General features: G+C 33.9%; 1 protein-coding gene across 4 annotated transcripts in view; it reads left to right on the top strand.

Moving 5' to 3' along the window:
* The window catches only part of LOC149531199 (alpha-1,3-mannosyl-glycoprotein 2-beta-N-acetylglucosaminyltransferase-like), a 196,165-nt gene that overhangs the window by 67,274 nt on the left and 112,972 nt on the right, over positions 1-15,919 (top strand). For all 4 annotated transcript variants that reach the window (XM_089811949.1, XM_089811950.1, XM_089811951.1 and 1 more), the window contains one exon: positions 7,075-7,137. In XM_089811949.1, the coding sequence (XP_089668075.1) occupies positions 7,075-7,137 (63 nt within the window). The remainder of the gene's footprint in view (positions 1-7,074; positions 7,138-15,919) is intronic.

Raw genomic sequence — 15,919 nt, 5'->3', positions numbered from 1 at the left:
GTAAGAGATCTGGGAAGGGTCTTGGGTTGCCTCAAAGAAGTCCTAGAGGAGGATGGTTTTTGCTGGGAGGTCCTGAAGGAGGTAAGCCATTGTCGAAGAGAGCCCCTTTGGGAATGAATGAATTTGGAAAAACTAGAGGAGGGACCTAGATGGCATTTGGTGTCTTTGAGCCAAGGGGAGCCCAACGAAGGAGGTGATAAGTTGACAAGAATTTGAGGTAGGAGCCTGGTGTTGAAGCGAATAGTTCTGAAGCCTTGTGGCTTCTTGGATGTAAAGAGCAAGACACTTCTGAGTAGTAAATTTGAAGGTGGAGAGATCTTGAGAGTAGAGGGAAAAGTTACTGCTGCAAAAGTAGAAGTTCTTGTCGCATCAACAAAAAGTCCCATCATCAAGGAAGACGTTAATGAAGGGATGGTGCTGGGGCAAGAACAATTGTCAGTGCATGATCAGTGTGTTGGCATTCCAAATTGGTTAAGGCAAAGGTTATAGAGGAGTCCTGACAAGGAAATTCACCCTACATTGGAATTACAAAAAAGCCTGTACTAAGTCAACATGCCAAAAGAGAAGGGCGAGATGAAAAAAATTGCTAATTTCATCAACGGTGAATCCAAATCTAGGAATCGAGAGATTGCAATACCTAAAATTGACAAAACGAGGGACTAGATTTCTCTTAACAATTACAATGTGACAAAATTGGATTTTGGACATGCCTCTAGGGAGCAGGTGGTCAAAGAGTTTTATGGCTCTATTAAAGCAATGAAGGAGAAGATAAGGAAGTTGGAAGAAAAATATCAAAAGGTGAAAAGCGAGAACACGACTTTTTGTGAATAACTAAAAAACTTATCCCATCCAATAAGAGAAGAAAGGTAGGCTTTTGTTCCTCTTACAGTTCTTCTAGCTGAGTCAGTGGAAGTCATTGAGAATTTGAGACAAATTTTTCGAAGTGCAGAGGCTTGGATGTAGGACATTCAAAAGGAGGCATAGCAATTTGTTGAAGACTTGGTGTAGATATATGAAAAGGCATTAACTATCCTTTCTAAGATATAATGCATAGATGAGTTGTGGGATGATGAGCAACTATATCAAGATGATTTAATTTCACACCTTCAAGCCTTAATTCTGAAATTTGTAGGAAGACATTGGTTGGTGGTGAAGTAATAAGGGAAGGAGAAGTGTATGGTTTTGCTTGATGGTATAGTGTAGTAATCACGGCAAAGGATATGTTTGAAAATTTTAATGATGAATTTGCTTGATCGAGAAAGGGGGTCAACAATATTTAGAAAAGTATCTCCAACACAATTGTATGCTTAATGTATTGTGGGCATTTATTTCACCTCACTGTCATGCAGAATGGGCTAACATAGTGCACATTTATTACCTCACCAAGAGAGCAGCTTCTTTCTGATTGGTTTGTATGGATCCACTCATTAATTATAGATTCTCTTTCTTTTCCCCTAAGCCTAATTAGGGCTAAGGTGGCAAAATCTGGCTATCAGGTTTGTTTCGATTTATGTTACCGCAAGTTTTTGAAGCAGATTTATGGGGAAACAGGTTTTATGTGATGGTTTAAGGCGACTATATAAAAATAGTGAAAATTTAAAATATTTAGGGAAATTTTAAATGTAAACAGGATAAAACATGCTTACATACATTATAAAACTTTAACATATGTTTCAGTTAAATAATTTAAATTGAGAGTTCACATGAGAGTGGAAGTCAATAACATTATCAAAATTCAACCATAAATTTATGGACAGCCAAGAGACAGGTTTCAAAGCTTCCGGAACATTTGCATTTTCGAGACAAGTAAATTATGCAGGAAACACGTCCCTAGGTAATGCTAGTTTCAATCAGGGCCACTCATTATAATATGAGACCTATATAAAGGCCTTACCTCTCATTGGAATATGGAGATTATTGCTTATGTACTGCTCAAATAATAAAGCTTTAATTGAAGTTTGGTGATTTCGTGAAGTATCTTGGTGCTTGCATGTTCTCTTTGTTACAAAGCTCAAATGTGATTGATAATAGTGTTATGGTGGTATTTTCTTGCTTATACCTTTTGTTTGTAGGTGATTCCTGAGCACAATATAAGGTTGGGTCTGAGCCATTATGTGGATTCTTTACTTCTATCTTTAATGCATACTGTTCGTTTTGGTGTTGATTGGGATATGAAAACTATTTGCACAACCCTTGAACATTGCACCAACTTTGTGTATTCGATTCGGTGAAGCAAAGTTTGGTAGATTCCATCAGAGCAATATTCATCTTTCAAGTTCTTAGGAGTAGAATAGAATTCCTCCACCCTACTGATTTACTTTCTGCATATTTGCAAAAGACCCAAAAGAGTGTTCTCATTGTAATATTAGTTGAAAGTTCCCATAGCTTGTTTTTTTCTAATTCGACAAGAGGAATATAACCTAGGGCCTGACATGATACCAACATATGACATTTAACATTGAGCTTATCCAACCTAGAGGGAACCTTGGAAGTTGCCCGTGTGATCTTATTTGCAATCTTAGCATACCCGGAATTTTTATCAAGAGAGGATAATATACTTAAATATTTTATTCTACTTTTAACATGGTCATAAAACACACATCAACAGGTAGCAGAACCGGATGCTGCTCCTTGCACCATTTGTAAGATTTCTTTTGACAATTGAACTATCATAAAATAGAGTCAGCAACATTTGATTATGATCAGATCATCTAGTATGAACCTATGTTGCATGGATACTTGTATCCCTACCCCTAGGGCGTGTACCTTAATTAAGATTTTGTGATTTTTGTTTCAGTGTTTTGTATGCGTATCAGCTAGCTGTTTATCAAGCTTAAATCAATATGTAATCGGTTCGAAACTTTGTTACAGTATTGACAGTAAAATTTATCATTGTTAAAGTCAGAAGTTTAGCATTTGCAATATATCATTGTTATATGATTTATGATTTTCTTGTTCATATCTAATGTTTGACTTATTTGTGTTGATGTTTGGTAGCTTCAGTTGGATAAAACTGTGGCTATATATATGAGATATAATTACATATGAGATATAAGTTTATTATATGAGAGAAATATATATATATATATATAACTATGATTATATTTATTATTATATTAATTGTCAAATTGACGAAGACATGTCTCTTCTTAGCCTTTGCTCATTATAAATAAGAGGTCACTGCCATTTGGAAAACACATACCAAGAATATGGCAGTGCTTAGTACATTTGCAGCGATCCTCGGAATTCAACAATTTGTTATACATTTAAACATTTAGCATATATTATAATTACAAACATATTGCAAATTTGAAACTGAAAATAATGCATTACATGGACAAACTTTATCACTGTTCTTGTTTTGAAAACTCATTGTTATAACTCATTTTCAGATTTTATATAAAATTTCAAATTATATTAAAATAATTGAAGCACCCAAGCACTCCTCCGTCCCCTATTTTGAAAAAATAGCTGTACTTGTACCTGTAAACTAAGTACCCAAGTACCCTTGTCTCGCGCAATCTTGGACTTTGAACTCTTAGCTATCCTATTTTAATCTGCATGTTTGAAATTGTTGCTGTGTGGAGATAATTGTTAAATCTGCATCTGAAATTGTTGGTTCATTCTCAAACTTAAAGTCTTCAAAGTCATAAAGCGTCAGAACATTAAGATAATCAAGGACAAGGTAAGGGCATTTTGTATAGGAACTTTAGGTTGTCCCTATCCAAATTGATTTTCTACTAGCTGGGAAAGGTATGCAAAACAAGGACATTTTATAGGGACTTCATTTTATCCTTGTCCCTATTCCACCAAGAGGATGAGCATGAATCAAAGCAAGAATTGAACAATGAGCTTGAAAACAATGAATCACTAAGACACACAAATTTTCACCATGTAACACCAAAAATATAATAATTGGAATATTGTTGATAATTTCCCAATTGGAGATTGGTTGTCATAAGGATTATCTTAAGTAATTTAATATGCATTTCTTTGTTTTAACTTTGGATATGCAGTGTTCTTTCCCTTTTGCAAAGGTGACTACATGGATGCATAGAAAGCAAAACTGAAAAATGATCAAAGATGAACAAGCTTAGTGTTAAATTTTCAAACCAGAGTACATAGGAAGCAAAGCTTAGAAACACAATAACAGATGTCACAAAATTTATCCGAAAACCCTCTACTTGAGGGTGAAAAACCCAGCCCCAGAAAAATTGAACCTTTATTGTATGCTCAAAACAAATACAATGCTTTTGCGCTAATGATTGAAAACTCTCAGTCAATCAAAAGCCTCATTCTCAGTTTGATCACATTAGCTATGTAAAAGCAGAATAAACAAAAGAACTACAAGTATCTCACAGATACTTCCAGCACTGAGAATGTCTTACAATCATAAATCGATCATACGCTTGACTGAACATGATATGATTCTGAAACATATTCCATACACATTATAAAAGATACAAACTTATGCGTCAAACTTGAAAGATCCACAGATTACTTTAAACAGAGTGTTTCCCGCCATAGAGAAAAATCTCAAAAACTACTTTCTGTCGATGCATTCCATAATATTCTGCCTAAAGAATCACCAACCCTCAGTGGGCTCTCATTTCAATGCTAAAATATCATCTGAATAGACTTTTCTACTGTAACACAGAGGGACACAAATGCTACAATAATCAAACTGTCGACAAATAAGATGATAAGATACTGAAGGGGGACATGATAACATATATCTTTCTACAATGGTCATGACACACTCACTTCATGAATCATAATGACAAACGATGAATTCTGACTAAACATCACACCACCAAGAAAGATAATAACGACAAGTAGCCACACACTTGATGGTTGCTAGAATAATTGTCATACACAGAAACAACTCTTTTCTTAGACTCGACATGGCCAATGAAAGTCCTTACACCACAAAACTGAATAGGTATTTCCGATATTATCCAAGTGTCCATAGCAGTTACAAATGGTGATGACAAGGAACCTTCAGTGATGCTACTTGATCAATGCAATCACAAAAGGGAAGACCATAAGTCACGAACGACAATACCTCATGAGCTTGATAAATAAAGACGCCTATATGAAATCTCATAAAGGTTGGATGGTTGAGGATACACAAAACATGAACCATCTACAAAATAAGCACTCATATATATCATCAACAGAAAAGGAATAGAACAATGAAGTTGCTCAGGCCTGACGTAGAAAGAAGAAATGATTCAGCATCATGAGCTGAGAAGGCTTGAGATCTGATTTGGTTTGCACAACAATCACAGGTAGGAATGATCTCTGCTGCAGCTACCCGAACATTAACACTGAGGTGGTGAACAGTCAACATTCAACCAATTAGAGAGTCCATGTTGACGCCTCCAAGATCATTCAATCAGAATCATTCATAAATGGACATGTGGAACATATTATTTTCTCATTAGTTCATCGTCAGGAGGATATGGAGTGTAATTTTCTCATTGACCCACAAGGTGGTGCCTCATTTTTATTGGTTATTTGTGGTTGCCCTAATTAGCGTTTGTTATGACTTAATATGAGCCATTGGTTTCAAATTGATCACAACTATTCATTATGTTTAGGGTTCCTTTATAAGCTCTACTCCTATCATTTATAAAAGGTGATTTGTTGAAAATGTTGCCATAATGGTATCAAAATAATTGCTAATTCATTGTTGGTCTTCATGGTGGATTATTTGTGTTGCTTTGGAGTATTGCACGGTTTCCAATTTTCCTCACTTAGCTTAGGATTTACTTATGTTGTTCAGTAGGGTTTTGTTAAATGAAAGATATTTTGGATGCATCTTTGGTGAACTTGCTTAGACCAAACCACTAGCTACTTGTTGATTGCAAGTTTTCCTTGCATGGTCAAAAACATTACTAATGAGCTTTACTTTGATTGTTGCTTGCACATTGATATGCAGCGATGGATGGTTTTAATGGAATGGTGATAGTTTGAATATTGTACATCTGCTTTAGGAGCTCACACTATCTTGGTTGATGTCGATGGTTAAGCTAAGTCTAAGTCACAAAGGCATTCATCATCTCTTGCATTCTAGGAGTAGAATAGCTTTTTTATCCCTTTGTAGTTTGTTTGGTTGGAAATGTTTGAAGTAGTTGATATCCATTGAATGAACAACACAAGTCCCTATGTGATGACCGACATAACATCAAAAGAGTTAAGTCCATGGATAGAAGGAACCTTGAGGTTGTCTCATTTGATCGCAAAATCCATGTACATTGTTTAGCATAAGAGCACAAGCAAAGGATACAAAAAAGATTAAATTCTTTTTTGATCAGTGTGAATCAATTAGTTATGCAAATATCTAAAAGAACATCTATAAATTACTTGACAAATAAATTTAAAAACCTAAAGTATAGTTATAAAGTCAAAGTTAAAACTTAAAACCTAAGTTGCTGGTTTTGGTAGAGATCTTGGTTTGGCTTTTTTTGTTGGAGGATGTAGGTTTGTTAATACAAAAACCATGTAAAATTCATACATACATGCATACATATACCAGTACATGCATGCATACATAGATACATACTGCTACATACATACATGCATACATTCATACATCCATAAACATGCATATATGCATGCAAGCATTCTCACATGCATACATGTATGTAGATGCATCTATGAATATGTGCATACATACATACTTTCGATTCTAAAGTTTCATGACTACATATTCTTGTGTATACTTGTATATCATACTTTTTATTGTTGGATGAAATTAACTATATAAAATGAGTTGTGAAAACCCCTATAGAAAAGGTGACATTTTTCATATGTGTTTTTATTGTTTTATATAAAAAATTAAAACCTTAGCCATGCTCTAAAGAGAATTGGTACCATGTTATGAAAAAACAATTTAAACAATGAATAGCAATTCATTTGTATGGTAGCCTTTATGACATGCATATGTATATTTAGTAATATTGCATACTATTTCACTTTTAGGTTAAACTAGGTATATTTGTGTTTATATTGACCATATTGAATGTATTGTATTAGTCCATTTAATGTATTCCTCTTCATTTGTTATAGAGGCAAAGCAACGTTTGGACATAGAGTGCGGACAACTTCGTAGTCTTGTTCGGGATCTTGAAAGTAAGTCACCTTTTTCTCCCTTTCCTGGACTATTTTCTTTCAATCCTTGATTTTAACAATTGGATAATATTTGCTTTTACATATTTTTGGTCATTAATTAAATTTCACAATCATTCTGTTAGAATGCTTCTTAGTTTATGTTGTACGTCAATGAAAGTACATTGACTGAAACTATTGGTACATTAGGCATCAATTTTCTGACCCATTGGATTGACAATTTTCTGATTTTATCTATATGGTGGCTACGGTATGAACAGCTGAATTCTGTTTTGAAACTTCAACATTTCTCAAATGTAGGTATGAAAGATCTCTATGACAAGTGGCTATTTATCTTTGGTTCCAAAGATAATAATTCCCAGTATGCTTGATGGTCTTCAAAGCACCCTCCCTATTGATAAGTAGGAGATATTTTCCTCAACAAGTCAAATTGTGATATTGCTATCAAGATTCAAGTTTGTAGGTTTTGAGTCAAACTCATTCACCCATGTTTCATCAGTAGTGGCTCACAAGAACCCATCTCTGATGAGGATGATATTACAATATTAGATAGTTTCTATTTACTCTCTCTTTCGTCTTTTTCTAATGGTCACTTTTTTTGTAATTTTTCCATAAACTCCTTCTATTTGTTATGAAAACTTTTTCTTTATAGGATGTTTCTATTTCTCTCTTTGTTCATTATAGAAACATTCTTGTGTATACTAGTATATATAGAGCATTTATGATCTCTGTTTAAGAACGCATTCATTATTTTACCATAATATGATATCAGAGCAAATTCCTAGCCTCTTCGAAAATATTTAATTTCTTTTTTGAAATTATTAGTTCAAAATTTTCGAAATATTTGCCCGAGTGTATTCAAAATTTGCATCTTTTTTTCCCCCAAACCTGACTAGGGATTAGACATCCAAATTTTTTTGCAATTTTTTTGTGCAAGATCAAAGGTCATTAAAATCACATTTTTTTCCTCAAGATTGTGGACATCATCCTCCTGTTGCAGAAGTGGCTTTGACTTCTGGTCATGTTTTTCTTGTTTCTTGTCAATGGCTTAGGCATTTTTTGGTCTTCTGCAACCTTTTTTTATTCACCCACTGTCTCTTTTTCTGCAAAACGCGTGAGCTTTTTTGCCATTTTTAGTGTTTTTTGCTACTTTTTTGATCGAACGTGACGCTTATTTGACCTTTCTCGCAATTTCTGCCTCCATCTTCTACATTCTTCAGCTAATGCGCCCCCTTGCATAGATTAAAATCTGCCCTTTGTTCAAAGAACTCCGCAATTTTTTTCATGTTTTTAAAACCGGCTAAGGTTTTTTTTGAAAACCCTCGATTCTCAAGTCAAATTTACAAATTTTTTGCATTCCGTGCCTCTATTTTTGTGCTAGTGGAATCAAAATCTAACAACAGATTCTATCTGGGTTTTTTGAGCTCTTATTCGGATGTCTCTTCAAATTTTCTAGATCTTCTGTCAACCTGCCTTGAAGTTTGTGCCGTCTCAGTTTTTTCACACTTTTTCATTGAAAAACGTACAATGGCATCTTTCACCAGTCTTATGCTGAAAGGCAGTGAACGATTCAATAGAAAGAACTACAATACCTAGAAGCAGAGAATGATGACGATCTTCACGTACTGTCATCTTGAGGTGCTTGTTCTAGGTACATAGATTCATCCTACCACAACCGATGCTACTCAAGAGAAGTTTAATAATCGTAAGTAGTTATGCTTATTAAGCTTCCAGTTATCGATGATCAGTTGCCTCAAGTGCCATCTGACAAGATAGGTGTAGAGATGTGGAAAATTCTAAAGGATCTCCACTAGATATCAAATAAATGCAAAGCGTTCTTTCTGAAGAATCAGCTATTCTCCAAGATTATGGATGAGCATATGTCCTTACAAGATCATCTTCTGAAGATTAAGGACATCAAGGATCAGCTTGAGGCCATTGGCTGTAAAATGGAGGAAGAGGACATGGTGGTCATTACTCTAAAAAGCCTACCACCATCCTATGAGCATTTTATTGAGACACTCAACATTACTGCAACTATGTTGAATTAAAGTTCTCAGATCTGTGTGCCAAACTTCTGCAACAGGATCATTGGAAACATTAAATTGAAGTTCTCAAATTTGTGCGTCAAACTTCTGCAATAGGATTGTTGGAAACAACATTTTGGTAGTAGTGCTCCTTTGTCTTCCTCTAAATAGGCATTTTCAGCCCAATCCTTTCTTAAGGATAAAGGCCCATCTCATTCATCAACTCTATCTCAAGATAGCTCCAAGTAGAAGAACTTTTAGTGCAACTACTGCCACAAATTTGGTCATGTGCTTCGAGATTGCAAGACTCGCATTGCTTTTGATTAGTGGAAGCAGGGTGGATTTCAGCCACAAACCAACATTGTAGAACATGCAGACCTCTTTGATCAACTTGAGGCTGCCTTTTACGCTTTTTGAGGACATGCAAATTTCTGTTTTTTGAAGATAGATTGACCATTATGGGAGGGTAATGCGATATTGGATAGTTTCTATTTACACTCTCTTTCATCTTTTCCTAGTGATAACTCTTTTTGTAATGTTTCCATAAACTCCTCTTGTTTGTTATGGAGACTCTCTTTCTCTCTTTAGAACAGAGTAACGAGAATCGCCATAAAATCGCCTGAATAGGCGATTCAGCGATTAGATTCAGCAAGGGCGATTTTTTTGGAGTCGGAAATCGCCATTGCCGATTTCATCAGGTGAATCGCCTGAACCGCCGATTCAGGCGATTCATTCAAAAAATCGCATGAATCGCCTGAAAAAATCGGCATGAATCGCCCAGGTGGATATAGAGGCTGAGGCAGCTAGAGCACGTTCTTCAGGCATTGGTAGACGCACACGTGCACACACAGCACAGACCCTAGCGACGTTCATGAGCCCATCTTACATGCGGGAGATATGGCTTGGCAGTTCTCTAAGACCTACATTAGACGCCTTGCTACTAGGCAGACTGGATACTCAGAGGCTGAGGCTGAGGTTGCAGCCGAGCTTCAGGATGATGTTGAGGATGATGATGATGACTATGAGTCTGAGGCTTGAGCTGGAGCCTTGTTTTTATATTTTGTTTACAGATATTGATACTGAATCATTGATAGACATATGTTTCAAACTTTCATGGATCTTCATCTTAGATTCTTACATACATTTATGATTTGATGTCTTATGGATCATCTTACATACATTCTATGATTTAAATCATTATGATCATTTGATTTCTATTTACTTCAGCTAGCCTACAATTTACATTTTAGATAACATAATTACATATGTGATGGATTTTATGTTCCATGTTTATGTATGTTAAGTTTTAACTTCTATTTGATGATTTTATAGTGTGTTTAAGTTATATTCAATAAAGGGTGCATGAAATAAGTTTTAAATTGTTAAAATCTTTAAATTTAAAGGGTTTTTTCAAATTTGCCGATTCATCGCCGATTCATTGCCAATTCATTGCCGATTCACGATTCGATTCGGCCTTGCTGATTCCGATTCTTGTTACTTTGCTTTAGAATGTTTCTATTTCTCTCTCTTTCATTATTTTACCATAATAGATGAATGGAACACTTAGCACTCATTGCATCTAGGTGATGCTCACAGACGTGTAGCATTGGGACTTCTTGGGATGTCACCCATCCCAATTCTTTTTTAGCTCGAGCATGCTTAACTATGATGTTTCCACCTTGGTTAAGTCCACTCTACTTGCAACCCCATTTACAAAAAACTTTTAACAAGTGTTGTACCTTATGAACCATTCATTAGAAAGCCCTTTAAGCTCATCAATTTAAAAAAGTTGAAACTTGATATATCCCAAAACAAGTCAAATTCTGACATTGCTGTTAGGATTCAACTCTGAAGTTTTTTGAGTGAAACTCATTGACGCATGCTTCACGAGTAGTGTCGCAAGAACCCATCTCTCATGAAAATGGATGGAACACACAACACTCATTGCATCTAGGTGATGTTCATAGAAGTGAAGCACCGGGAAGTCCCGGAGGCTACTCATCCTAGTAGTACCCCAGCTTTGGTGCGCTTAACTAGGGAGTTTTCTCCAGCTAAGCCCACTCTTCTTGCAACCCTTGTTGCAAAACCTTCAGTAAATGAGGAGTTAAAATAAATTAAGAATAACAATTAGGCCTGATTCCCTCATATTCCAGTTCCATTTTAAAAAATATGGGGCACCTCTATTAAAAAGGGCCAGCTCTTTCTTATAGAGACATCTCTCTCAATAAAGTTTTCTTATTTGTGAAAGGCTGCCTCCTTTGGGATGATATTTTTTGAGTGGGTGTGGGGGGTGGGCGTAGGTGGGTTGGGTAGAGGCAACTGAGTAAGTATCTTTCTGTATAGGAGCAGACTTATAAATCAGATCTGGGTTATGAAAAATCAGAGTTTGTGGAATTAAGAGGGCTTATGATAAAAAATCTTAAGGAAGGGTATGAGCAGACCTAAACGAGAAATTTAATAGACGTATAAGTTAATTTGAGAGCAATCTAAAAGGTTAGATTTATAAGAGATTCAAGGCAGACTTGAGCAATGTTTTTTAGGGGGACTTATTTCAAGAAGACCATCAAATGCCAGTAGAGGGAAATGCATATACAACAGAGACAATTATACAACAAAGACAATCGAACCTACGATTATGTAGAAGAGACAATCAAATCTACAACAAAAGCAATCATACAGCAGAAACAATCAAATCTACAGCAGATCAAGTGGCAAGAACAACTTTAGTCATTGTGTTATGAAGGAATATTTGTACTCCATGTGCATATTTCAACAGATGTGAATGTCAATATACTTTGCAGAATTCATCTCTAACATATCTAGATGCTTCTAATAAAGATGTGCAAGTTAATGTATATTTATATCTATATAGTTGACAATATCATACATCTACAATACTTAGTGTAACATGGGGACATGTCCCCCTTGTGGACCCCTACGTTCCTATGATAGGGGGATGGGGTGTCCCTCCACCACTGCTCTTCTTGGGGTGCCCAAGGGTGCTTTAACCATTCTGAGAACATCTGCTTGTCCTTCATTGGTGGACGACCATAAAAGTGAATTTTATGCCACACAAGAGGGAAAATGTGCTTGGTGGTGGAGGTGTTGCTCCTCGACCTCACTTTGTATTGTGACATGGAGCGCACCCTAGGCGGTGCGCCAAGATCCAACAAGGGGCATTGCCCCTTGACCTGGGCCGCTCTCAAACTCCCACATTTGAATTTAAAAACAAAAGAAGAAATCGATGGAGAAATTGTGTTGAATCAAGTTGGTGTTTTAAAATCAACTTTATTGTGTTCCAGTGATGAGGAGTTTGCCTTGAGGGATGATTAGCCTCCTTTCGCTACATTTTGAGATTTTTTACTCGTTTTGTATGATGCTATACTCGTTGTAATCATCTTTATGATATTTTTGGTATAATAACAAGAGACGCAATGCGTCATAGTTCCTACCTAACATATAATGGTTGTAGTGGTGTTGATGAGTGAGAATCTAAATTAACATTATGAATGCATTAATTTTTGCCTAGAAATGCACTTGTGATCTGATAGGATTGCTCATATTTTGTTGTTAAATTCTCGTCCTAGAAATGTGCTTGTGATCTGATAGGATGGCTCATATTTTGTTGTTAAGTTCTCGTGCTATATTATTATATCTTTGGACATTTAAGCCCAAGAATAAGAGGCCAAAGTCCCCAATATGGCACTGAGTACTTAATATCATACTACGATCAATACATATGCTGTAGACAAATTTGCACCTTCTACATTGACAACTTAAATTATGTGCAGTGAGGAAAGATATCCATACCAATATTTGAATTATAGAACTTGAAGAAGTGATGAAACATTTGGAGTATCACATTATATGTTTAAGCATACCATGCATGCTACTAGACAACCATAAGTAGTTGGAATAACTCCCCCAACTATGTATTATTCTCATCTTGATTATCAAATGGAACTCACACTATTTTTAATCATTAGCACTAGACAAAAGGTAGGATAGAGATATAGATAGAGATAAATAGCAGTATACAACAATAACAAAATAAACATCTATGCAGAGGAACAAAGGATATATAATATAGAGGAGGAAGAGGAAGAGAAATAAAATAGTAAGATAGAGTGATACCAACATAAGTTGTGTGTGTGAGAGAGAGATAATTAAATATAATTATTTATCTTAATAAAACAAATAGTGAAAATAAAATCATGGTAATAATAAAAAATTAAAATATATTATATTTTAATTAATGAAACTAAGAATTTAATTTTTATATTAAAAGTCACATTTCTATAAGAAAAAATGAAATGTATTGAAATATAAAAATATTTTATAAGTAAAACTAATTGTTCAATTTTACACAATTAGAGAAGGTTTACTATTTTATGTTTTGTATTTCCAAAATTTTCATAAAATTAAGTAATTTTTAATTATGAAATAATATCTATATAATTTAATATGTACATTTGTAAATAATAAATAGATGTAATACATATAAATTTGATGTTGATGAATAAATATGATGTAATAAATAAGAAATAAAATATAACTATTTAATTTTAATACATAGTTTATAAAAACCTAATAATAATTTATATATTTTTAGAATTGAATTATTTCTATTTTGTGGTTATTTCTTTAGTATGTTTTTTGATATAAAATATAATTATTAATTTAATATAAAAATATATGTTTAAGTTTTAAATGTATTTAAACTAAATGATAAATTGTTTTAATTAAAAAATGTTAATAATAATAAATAATATAATTTAAAAATTGTAACACTTATCAATTATACATATTACAAACACTATTATAAAATATAATTGAAAAATAATATTGTTTAATTTATTTTTATAAAAGTAAAATAATATTAATAATTTAACTACTTTTATTAAAAAAGAAAAGTTAAAAAAAAATTAGAAATTCAAATATAAAGATATAACATATTGAAATTATATTAAAAAGACATATTTATTAGTTATATATATATATAAGTATAATTTGAACTTATGCATTACATGAAGTTTTAGGAACAAGTTATATCAAATAGTCAAAAATAAACATCAATGTAAAACTAATAATAAATATATTTAAAATAAGAAATTAAAAATATTTAGTAGATTGTGATAATTAATATTGATTAGACATGTTGTGTGAGGTGGACGATAAAATGATTGAAAAATAAAATCTTATCAACTTGTCACAAATGTGGAAAAGATAAAGTTATAATTAATACATTCATTAATGGAAGATGAAGTTGTTAGAAAATATTTGTATTTTTTGTTGAAGAAAATTAATTTTTTTCCCCACCAGAAATAGTATAGACCAATAGAATGGATGAAAAATGTGATTTATAAAATAATGAAAAATTAGAAAAAGATATAAACATTTGAAATCTCATATAATCTTTTAAATTCTTGGATTTGATTGATTAGTGTTAATGTCATATTTGGATTGACATGAATGCATAAGTATTCCTGCCTTGACAGGAACTAAAAATCTTCCATGTAATGACCTCTAATTGGAGGTTGTCCATGGCGAATGTTTAACACACATTATTACACACCCAGTTAATTCAATTTAAGGAAACAATATATAATTCATAATACATTTAGTAATCAACATGTTTAAGTCTTGATTCCTTGCTTCTCTCCTAATCTCACCCTAAGAAGAGCGTGGATTTACTTGTCGTAGGGTGCTTGACACCAGTACATTCTTTGGATTCACTTGGCCTTTCCCTACATAACACTATCTATCAACTCCGAAGACTAGCGAGAGAATAAGTGGATAGACTATAACTGTCCTAATTCCTTTAAATTACAAATTATATATATTGGTATAATTCTTATACATATAAATATAATTATTATTACATTAGTATTCCCTATATTTAATAGGTTGCGTTCTATATACATGCATTTGTTTTATATATGTATATATATAATGTCAATACCATGCATATATCTCTGACATATGACCATGCGTAATGTGACCTACAAATACAAGTACATAAATATAACTACCGATATTAACAACATATATATGTTTTGATTAAGTGAAATTGAAACCCTTTACAACAACACACAATAAAGATAAACCATTAGAGCTCGACAAGACAAAACAACATAAAAAATAAATAGGCTGTAAACCAAACAAAAGCCAACAAACTGAAACCGACAACAAGAGACAAGCCCATCAAAAGACAACAAAATAGAAACAAAGAGAAAACACACACCAACTACCTAAGACACTTAAGAAGCTCAACAATTTCTAACTCCAGTTTCTCCATTTCATCAACTGCCCAACTAGTGTCTTGAAACTGCTTTGCAGCAGGTGGTCCTTCTTCTTGGTAGTAGCTCTAGTTCTCTGGGTGGGGCGATTCAGAGTGTCCCTTGGACTGTCTGTCTCATCAGCCACCTTGATAATAGCCTTGTCATTAGTCGAGCTCTCCTACTTCCCCAATAGGATCTAGAGGTGACCACCTAGAATTTTGTAACTCTAATCGGCAATGTTCTTTAGCGCAGTGTCCATGCTAGCATTTTGTTTACTAGCAAAGAGATTCTGCCTTCAATCTTCCTAAACCTAGCAACTTCCTTCTTCCTAATTAGCTCTTCATTATCACAATCACCCAGGGCATTCCCATTAGTAGTCTCTACCCACAACTACAACCTCGAGAATATCAAATATGCTCTCCATAGCCTTCATCTCCAGGTTAATGTCTTTGATTTCATGAAAAGATCACTTAATTG

The sequence above is a fragment of the Cupressus sempervirens genome, chromosome 11 (genome assembly GCF_028749045.1).
Source record: "Cupressus sempervirens isolate cs-2001-9-10 chromosome 11, ASM2874904v1, whole genome shotgun sequence".
In the NCBI taxonomy this organism is placed as follows: domain Eukaryota; kingdom Viridiplantae; phylum Streptophyta; class Pinopsida; order Cupressales; family Cupressaceae; genus Cupressus; species Cupressus sempervirens.
This window is presented reverse-complemented; position numbering and strand designations above follow the sequence as displayed.